This window comes from Polyergus mexicanus, unplaced genomic scaffold (genome assembly GCF_030449975.1).
Source record: "Polyergus mexicanus isolate NDT 795.1 unplaced genomic scaffold, iyPolMexi1.0 SCAF_5, whole genome shotgun sequence".
In the NCBI taxonomy this organism is placed as follows: Eukaryota; Metazoa; Arthropoda; class Insecta; order Hymenoptera; family Formicidae; genus Polyergus; species Polyergus mexicanus.
This window is the reverse complement of record NW_027223325.1, coordinates 7,632,124-7,642,496: the sequence shown is the minus strand read 5'-3', so window position 1 is coordinate 7,642,496 and position 10,373 is coordinate 7,632,124. Positions and strand designations below refer to the sequence as shown.

Here is a 10,373-nt window from a genome sequence, read left to right as displayed (position 1 = left end):
TAGCGACAATTTTGGACGCGCATCCGAGCAAAGTTATTGACTATTAGTCTACCTACCCCTATAGGCAACCAGTCCCAGTCTCTTCTACATATATGTCTCAATACAATTTGAAAAAATATATTCATGGCATCTATTATTTAAATTTAATCTTATTGGTAGCAAATGGAGAAAGCTTTAGAAAATTAAAAAAGTTATTAAAGAATATAAGAATTTAAACAAAAAGTATGCACTTCACTAAAATAACTTTCAGTAAAGAATAACATGTCTTGGTAGTACCACTTTAAACACGCCGACATTTGCTGATATTCAGCACAACTTAGACGAGTGCTTTCCAGCAATGAATGTAACAGAATGAAATAGATGCGTTACCGAAAAGTAGCGTCTGCGACTGCGCGACTTTTGTGTAAAAAAATTCTCTCATGAATACTTTTCTATAAGAAAATAATTCCGTTAAATTGTTCTTAATGCGGAATTGATTGTTTATTCATGAATTTTCACCTAAGAAAATTTCTTAAATTATATAATAACGTAATTGCTTAATTTTCCACCGAATTTTAAGTATGTATTATGCATTATTTTCACAATTCCTTCTTCATCAAATTAAGAAGATTACTGATAATAAAATTTATATTACGAGAAAGAAGTCGTGCGATCGATAAATCGAAAAGGGGGAGATGAGTGAATATTCATGTACTGCTTTTCCGTCAAATTCGTATCGACAGTGACGGAGAGATGATCTGTCTTGAGACTGAACATTTTAACATCAACCGAGTTCTGTTGCTTATCATTGGTTTGTGGCCTTATCAGCGATCGCTCCTGGTTGAACTTCAATTAATTTTGCTTTATGGTATTCTGATGACTTTTATCGTATTTCAGGTACGTCGTTATTTTCATTATATTTTATTACGGAATCGCGCATATTAAATTGATGTTTATGAATGAATGCATTATTTTAATTTTGTCGCATGTAAGATTTAAATTTAATTATATAACACAATAATTGTTTTCTATATGATTATTGCTGTAATAATTACATATAATTATTAATTATATATCTTTTTTACTAAATTATTGTACGTAATAGGTTAACGAAAAATTGAGAATTTATAAGCAAATAATAAAGCTTTTTTAATACGATGAATAATTTTAATATTTACAGTTAACAACATTTATAACAGCGGAATGTACTCTGGACCTTATCTATAAAGTTTTATCTTCAGCATTCTTTTATATTTGTTTTGCGATCAAATACAATTCATTTTGGATTAACGCCGATATTGTAAGCTTATAAATCATTAAGGACTATTGATATATATATATATATATATATATATATATATATATATATATATATATGTATCTTTGAATGCAATACATATGGGCTTCGTCTTCGTTACTCTCGATCGACTTTCGATAGTTTATTTTTTTTTAATATATTCTTCATTTTTTATTCTATAATCATAATGTAAATGCGGACTAAAAAACAAAGCGTAATTAAATTAGTTTGAATACAATCAAGAAAAAATACAGACAAGCCATATTATTTTTTAATGTTGCGAAGAGAAATGACACACAATATTATCAACATGATAGATAAGGACTTCGCTAAAGCAACTTCAAGACGTCTGTAATGAGATAACAGACAAGAATGAAATTGCTATCATAGACAAATACGGAGACAAAGCAAAACGTATTACGATTTTAATTTTACGTAAGATAATATTTCTCAATTTTTTTTTATATTCCAATATCTTTTTACATTTAAATAAATAAATTGCGATTATAAGAAGCTGAAAAAATTAAAGAAACAATAATATATCTGTTGACTTATATAATTATTTTGAAATTTTTTTAGTTCTTGGCATGTTCCATCAAGTTACTTTTACTTTCATATATATTTGGCCGTACATTCATCACATTATGGTTTTGACAAACAAATCTCGATTACATTCTTCGGAGCCTATTATGACAGAATATTTTATTGATCAAGAAAAATATCCCTATTTAATTACTCTGCATAGACACGCAGCATGCTGTATAGGCTTATTAGCAGTGTTAGCGACAGGAACTATGCTTTTAACATATCTTCAACATACTTGCGCAATGTTTAGTATCGCCTGGTAACTAAATAGATTATAAATATGTATAACAATATAAATAATATGCTTAAACAAACCATATAATTACTGTAACAATATTATTTACCGTAGTTATCATATCGAACATGCAATGGATATTTTACAAAAAGGTTACAAAAATGAACAAAAGAGTTGTGAAGAAATAATTCGTGCTGTCAACATTCATCGCAAAGCTATGAAGTTCGTATTATCGTTATATTCATAACAAGTATTTATTTGCACCTAATAATAATATATATATTTTCTCATATTTAAAGGCTTAGTAATTTTTTAATATCCAATTTTTCGGGATCGTACTTTTGCTTGATAGCGGCTGGTGTACTTTGCTTGAGTTGTAATCTTCTTCGGGTAAATTTTATCTACAAATTTCTGGAAGAGCAATGCGGCACTTTACAAAATTGAAATTAGTCTACAAGAAACCTACATAGATAAAAAAAATAACAAAATCGCTTTCTAACGATCAAGCAATCTATAAAATTTATTGCATGCTTATCTTCTCTTAGAAACATAGATTATATCTAAATTACTATGATATCCGCAAATGTTTTAGAAAATTATGCGAAATCTTGCATAAGCTGCATCATGTAAGCTGCACAGCGAATAGCGATATATTATTCGACATAAATCTTAATGTACTGACATATTTTACAATATGCATAGAATATGGTGCAATAGAAGCTAATGATATACATAGCATATGTCTCATAATTTTCAGTTGGCATCATTCACTGGTAACATTGGGCAACTTATACTATCTCTAACTAACGTAATTATCCCATACGTGTACTTGTTTGTAGCCAATTATACTGCACAAGAAGTAACAGATCATAATGATTATTTGTTTGCTATAGTGTAAGAAAATTTCAGTCTTATATATGAATATATTGTATTTACTTTCCAGATATTAAAAATATGTCAAAAATAAAAAGATTTCTGATAAAGTTGATCATTAAAAAAAAATGCATACGTATATGTATGTTTGTTTGTGTATGTGTCGATGCACGCATTATCACATGCGTTTGATAAAATATTTATTTACACACATTTTTATTAACTAAAATTTGTTCATTTCATTGTTCTGTAGATATAACGTCCGTTGGTATATGGCTCCAATACATATACAGAAAATTATTCTTTTTTTGCTGCAAAGGGGTACTAAAAGTTTTCATCTGATTCTCGGTGGCGTATTTGTAGGGTCTTTGCAGAGTGCCGCTTCGGTGAGAAATTTATATGAATAAATCGCAAATATTCAATAAATTATGATTTTCTCAATAATATATAATAAGTGAATGAAATAAAAAAAAAGATACATTTTATTTTAGATAGCGAGCGCTTCCATATCGTACTTCACCGTTCTTTATTCTACCCAGCAAGAATAAAAATATGGTAAAGCAATTTTTAATTTTTTTGAACCGATTGGGCAAATAAAAAACATGTATCGATTGTCCTCGTTCTTCAGACATAGCATTATTATTATTCTCATAAAGAAGACAAAATCTTTGTCTAATAAAAGAAGTTATTGTTTTATCTTAATGTACAATATAAGATTTAAAGTATAAAATTAAACAATATGTAATATAAATGGAAATGTGATATAATTAATGAAAAATTATATAAAATGCAAGATAATATTTTTATTATCTTGCACTTGTTTCGTTTTTTGGACTTTTTGTTCATGACAGTTTTTAATCAACAGTATTCAATCTATTTTATTTTAATGAATTAGATCAAAACCACTTTTAAAAACATGCAAGATTCCTTGAAACTAGAGGCTCAGTATTAATAATAAATTATTAGGAAAGAATATATATTTCTTTGTCTTTTGTTTTCCCTCTCTCAACCATTTTGTAGACAAAAGCTTAGTTTATCAATAGATAGAAATATAGAAATGTTTATAATGATGCGCAAATGTGCATAAAACAATAGCTTTTTCAATAAAAATTTTATATTTAATAATAAATTGATAACACTGGTAGACAAAATGAAACGTTTTTTTTGCCTTAAGTTCTATCAAATCATTTCTGATGGATCTTTTAGCGCTGATTACGAATCTGGTCATAAAAATACCATATCATGCCGAGTTTTTAAGAAATATTTAGGCAAAATTGCTAAAATACGCGTTTTTTGATATTTTTGCGAGAGTTATATATGTCGATGGGGAGACATGCTCCAGAAAGCAGCTATTCAAATTAAGGCTCCTGAATAGTCGCCGCGGCCAGATTGGAATGATGACGTCAGAAGCGAGAAATGACACGCTGAGAATTCTTGCGTGCCATTTTTAAATAAAAAGATATTTTAAAGAAACAAGACTACAGATCGTTTTAGTATACTCGTAAAATTGTCCGACAACTAAGCTTTTCCTTTGACAATTAATAAATAACTGTAAAATGAGTGTCAAAGTAAGCCTAATCATACGGGAAAACATGTAGTTTGACAGCTGTCGAAAGAAGTGGAAAATGTTCTTTTTACATAATATTTAACTTGCTAAGCTTAGTTTGCGGACAATTTTATAAGTTTCACAAATACGTTACACATCACAGCATTAGCATAAAGTGAATAATTACGAAATGGCACGCAAGAATAATTTGGGCTGCCAAAACGTCACTTTTCACGCCTCATAGTTCATCGATTTGCAACGTGAGGCGCTGCATAAAAATTCTGACATATGGGTAACATGCTGGTAACTTGTAGCTAACACGTAACATATATATAGTATATATCTTTTATATATCAATTATATAGTATAGTACTTTATTAGAAAAATACTTGAGCAAAGGAAGGGCGCAATGCTCAGCCATTTCCCAAAAAATTTGATTTTAATAATATTTAAATAATATATTTTCTTATATACAACTCCGTTAGGTCGATTATCGAGAAGGCGACGTAGCTCAGGCATTAAAGCGGGTGACTACCATGCATCAGACCCGGGTTCAATTCTTGTCCCTGGTACCTTTTTTCTCATTCTTTTTTATACAATCTAGCAACGAATATTTATTCATGTAAAATAAAGTTAATTAAATTAAATTTTTTTTAATTGCACTTTTGGCAATTTTCTTTTAATTTATTCAATTTAATTTATTCAATTTTAATTTATTATTTTATACATTCTATCCGGTACAAAACGAAGTAAATAAAACGCCATTTTTTGAACATAATTATAATTTAATACAAAATTACAACAAGTAATTACAAGTATATCATCCGAATAATTGTAACCGATCTGTAGAGAATGTTGATGTTAGTGATAATAAGGATGAATAAGTTTTGACACATTTGTTTGTAATTTTGTATTAAATTATAACTATGTTCATATAGTGGCGTTTTATTTGCTTTATTTTATATCGAGTAGAATGCATAAAATAATAAGGTTGTAAGTTTAACAAAAATTATGCTCAGTTTCATGAATAAATTAAAAGAAAATTGCCTTCCGAAAGTGCAAATTAAAAAAAATTTAATTTAATTAACTTTATTTTACATGAATAAATATTCGTTGTTAGATTGTATGAAAAAAGAATGAGAAAAAGAGTGGCAGGGACAAGAATTGAACCCGGGTTGGATGCGTGATAGTCACGCGCTTAATGCCCGAGCTACACCGCCTTTTCGCTAATTGATATAACGGAGCCAGATATATGAAAGCCATATTGTTTAAATCATTTTTTTGGAAATGGCTAGCGCTCTATCCCTTTGCGCAAGTATTTTTCTAATAGAGTACTACACTATAAAAGCCTTTTTCAATTTGGTAATCCTAAAGTCGCGTCCTCCCCTGCTAGTCACAGGAACGTGCGCATCATAAATATAATAGCACAATACTCTAGTTCTCTAGTAGTAGAGGTTCTCATTAAAATTTTCTATTCAATATTTTATTTTGTATTAATAACAAAAATAATTATTATTCTATTATTAATTACGTATATGTACGTTCTATAACAATTCAAAATATTTATGTTTTATGGTTATCAAAATATTGTGCTATCACATTACGCACGTTCTTGAAACTAAGTGATGCGCTCCTTAGTTACGATTTACGATGCAGTAGATGCGTTGCTAAGGAGCGAGGGATAAGAGGTGAGCAGCGAGCAGTAGGCGTGAGCTAAAAAATCCAACCGAAAGTTACATATAAATCCCAGTTCACTTATATCAGTGCTGCTGGGATTTACTTGCACATTTCGGCCCGATTCTGTGGCTCACGCCTATTGCTCCCCACTCACCGCTCGTACGTTAGCAACGAGTCGCCAGATATGCGTGACTAAGGACCGCGACGCTTCGTCTCAGGAGCGTTTATATGTAAGAATGCCCAAATATAATAATAAGACAATACTTTTCTAAATACACCGCGAAAATTCTTAGAATTAAAAGTTTTTTTTCAATATTTTATAATTTATTGATATAAAATATTGAAGAAAAACTTTTAATTATAGAAAAGTATTGTCTTATTATTATATTTGGGTATTCTTATATACGGACGCTCCTAAGACAAAGCGTCGCGTTCCTTAGTTACGCGTATCTGGAGACTCGTTGCTACGCACGAGCGGTGAGTGGGGAACAATAGGCGTGAGTCACGAAATCGGGCCAAAATGTGCAAGTAAATCCCAGCACTGACTTATACGATAAGTCGTTGAACAGGGTTCTTATTCCTACCGCAGCATCTTTATTCCTATGTCGCCACCGTCAACTCGGAGTTTCACGGTGACTACTCAGAAGCCTTAAAGCTTAGGATTTATACTTTATGATATATATGCTAGAAGTTTTAGGCAAGAAAGACTTTTTTTCTAAAAAAAGTGTTCGAAACATAAGAAACATCATTTAGTATCCCTCAGTCATACGTCTTCAATTGTCCGTTACTAAAATACTGGTGTCAAAAACTACTCTAATTTTCATCTTAAGCGATAACGACCACAAAAACCTATCCACATATCCACTTGCATGATTCGAATGATTTTTCGAAAATTTTATCCTCCATTTCGGATCCTTCAATTATAATTTTAAAATTTCAAAACGTGTTTTATGATGAGTACTCGATCGATTTTCATGATTAGTATAATTTTTAAAAAAATTTTAGTAGCGGACAATTGAAGACGTATGACTGGGGGATACTGCGATAAATGTTTTCTAAGTTTTGACCACTTTTTTCAGAAAAACTTTTCCTGCCTAGGATTTCTGACACTTTTATCATAAAGTATAATCTTCAGCTCATTTTCAGCTGTCGCTGCTTTCTAGAGCACGTCCCCATCGAAAGATATAACTCACGTAAATGTATCAAGAATGCCTATTTTACCAACATTGACTGAAGTTTTTTTAAAAACTAGATACGTCATTTTTATAACCAGATTCGTAATCAGCGCTAAAAAATATACCAAAAATGACTTGAATGGATTCGTGGGAAGAGGATTGCGAACGTATGATGTTTGCATGAGATCACGTGGGATTGCGCAAAGTACAATTAATTTGTGGCGGACATGAACACCGCGCCAATTAGAACGCTGGACAAAAACCGGTGCGCAGGCGCAGAAAGAAGAGAGGGAAGAGCTAGGAGACAGATAGTCAGTGATATTTAGAGAGTAGAGACGAGAGGAGGATTAAGCGTGTACCTGAAAGAAAATATAATTATTATTAGATACCTACCTGTTTCGAATCTTCTCCTTGACCTGTAATAACGGTAATTAGGAGCTACAGGCATTGGTGATCCCGACGTGATATCCGCCAAACTAAGATGAACACGCAAGAAACGACGAGCAACGACGTGAAGAATGGCGGCATGGCTGACGTAAGTAGCGTAAAGGCGGGAAAGTTACCCCCCTTTTGGAAGGAAAACCCTACGTTATGGTTCACACAAGTAGAACTCGCCTTCGCACTCGGGAACATAACCTCAGATATTACCAAATTTCGGAAAGTGGCGGTGAACCTGGATCAGACAATTTTACCCTTCGTCGCAGACATTTTGACCAAGCCACCAGAACAAGGGAAGTACGACACATTGAAAGAGCGAATTATTAGGTATATTCGGGGAGTCAAACAAATCTAAATTAAGGCGTTTATGAGGACAGGAGCTAGGTAACGACAAACCTACCATGTTTCTGCAAAGATTACGGTCATTGGCAACAGGGCAATGCAACGAAGAGGTCCTTAAAACACTTTTCTTAGAACGCCTACCGGAACCGGTAAGAACTATTTTGTCCGTCACTCAAGACAATCTCACCGGACTCGCACGACAAGCAGACGCGATATGCGAGGTTACTAAGCTGGTAAACGCAGTGACGTGCAATGCAGTGACAACAAAAGAGGCGACGGTTTTAGAGGCGAAGATAGATGCATTACAGCAAGCAGTCGAGGCACTTAACCGACGTAGTCCAAGCAGGAGAGTAGACAGAAACTGCACGCCAGAGTGACGATTCAGGAGCATTTCGCCTGGGAGGCCAGGTAAAAACATATGCTATTATCATCGTCGGTTTGGAACTGTTGCTTTCAGGTGCACCAAGCCCTGCAGTTTTGACATTATTAAGACAAAGAAAAACTAGAACGCCCGTCGTTGGCGGAGACAACAAAAGACGGCGTTTCAACCACCCACCGCCTCCACATCAGGGACCGCAAGACAGGTTGGAAATTTCTCGTTGACATAGGGGCAGCAGTATTCGTAATTCCACGTAAACTATATCGAGGACCGAGTAAGCTAGCGAGCTACCAGTTATACGCAGCGAATGGCACCGCTATTAAAACCTACGGAGTGAGGACAATGACACTGGATTTTGGATTACGACGAAACTTAACCGGGAATTTTTGCATATGCAAGATCGACCGTCCGATGATCGGAGCGGATTTTTTGGGACAATACGGACTCCTAGTAGACATCAAGCGGCAATGTATTATTGATTCACTAACACAGCACATAAGACATGAAAGTTTGAAATTTGCACCACAAAATAAAATAGTATCAACAATAGGACAAGGGACGAATTACAAATATTTACTCATGCAGTTCCCAAGAATAACCATACCGCGAGCAGCAACAGCGAACGAAAGACATGCAATCGTACATCACATAATAACGAGAGGACCACCGGTGTTCGAACGCCCCCGACGTTTGGTATCAGAGAAATACAAAGCAGCAAGAATGGAATTCGAGACAATGAGTGTACAAGGACACTGCAGACCATCCAGTAGCAGCTACGCAAGCTCTTTACACCTGGTACCCAAAAAGACAGGTGAATGGAGACCTTGCGGGGATTTCAGGAAACTAAACGCAGCAACCGTTCCGGATAGGTATTCCATACCTCACATTAGCGATTTCGCCAACCACCTGCAAGGAAAAAATTTCTTTTCAACAATCGACCTGGTGCGGGCGTATCATCAGATACCGGTAACAAAAGAGGACGTCCACAAGACAGCGGTAACAACGCCTTTTGGGCTATTTGAATTCACCGTAATGCCTTTCGGGTTAAGAAATGTGGCTCAGACATTTCAAAGATTTATGAATGAAGCCTTTAGAGGTCTAGACTGCACGCATTGTTACATAGACGACATTCTGGTGGCATCCAGCAGTGAAGAGGAACACAGGAAACATTTAAGAATATAATACTATTCAATATAATAATATTCAAAAGACTGGACGATTACGGCTTGACTATTAATATTGCCAAAAGTGTGTTCGGCAAATCAGAAGTAGACTATTTGAGTTACCGCATTTCGGTGGCAGGAATAAAACCAATACCAGAACGCGTCAAGGCCTTCATGGAATACCCACGACCGCGGACAGTTACAGAACTACGGTGGTTTTTAGGAATTTTAAATTTTTACCGTCAGTTCATTAAGAATGCCTCAGGAATCCAAGAACCTCTTTTCAAATATTTACGAAACAGCAAACGCAACGACAAAACAGAAATTTCGTGGAATGGAACAACCACAGAGGCATTTGAAAAATGCAAGCATAGTTTAGCAAATGCCACATTGTTGGTACACGTCAAGCAAACAGAACCCCTCAGACTTACGACGGACGCTTCCGATAAGGCCATAGGCGCAACACTCGAACAATTGCAGGAGGGAACATGGAAACCATTGGGTTTCTTTTCAAAGAAATTACACGGCGCTGAATTGCAATTTATATAGTAGTCAAGCATTTCAAATACATGTTAGAAGGTACTCAATTTCAAATCCGAACCGATCACAAGCCTTTAACGTTTGCATTCACGCAAAAGACAGACAAAGCCACGCCAAGACAGGCACGACAACTTGATTTAATAG

At 34.1% G+C, this 10,373-nt stretch overlaps 1 protein-coding gene across 2 annotated transcripts; it reads left to right on the top strand.

Moving 5' to 3' along the window:
* Positions 1-667: 667 nt before the first annotated feature.
* LOC138933663 (uncharacterized) lies at positions 668-3,607 on the top strand. Of its 2 annotated transcripts, none has more exons than XM_070296582.1 (9): positions 668-876; positions 1,160-1,279; positions 1,594-1,711; positions 1,856-2,120; positions 2,211-2,318; positions 2,396-2,486; positions 2,854-2,990; positions 3,223-3,355; positions 3,465-3,607. In XM_070296582.1, exons 1-9 carry the CDS (start codon positions 733-735, stop codon positions 3,564-3,566), a joined length of 1,218 nt encoding a protein of 405 aa, XP_070152683.1. In that variant the 5' UTR covers positions 668-732; the 3' UTR covers positions 3,567-3,607. The 2 variants fall into 2 exon arrangements, with proteins under 2 accessions (XP_070152683.1, XP_070152684.1); XM_070296583.1 differs by having other exon boundaries at positions 3,461-3,591.
* The last annotated feature ends 6,766 nt before the right edge of the window (positions 3,608-10,373 follow it).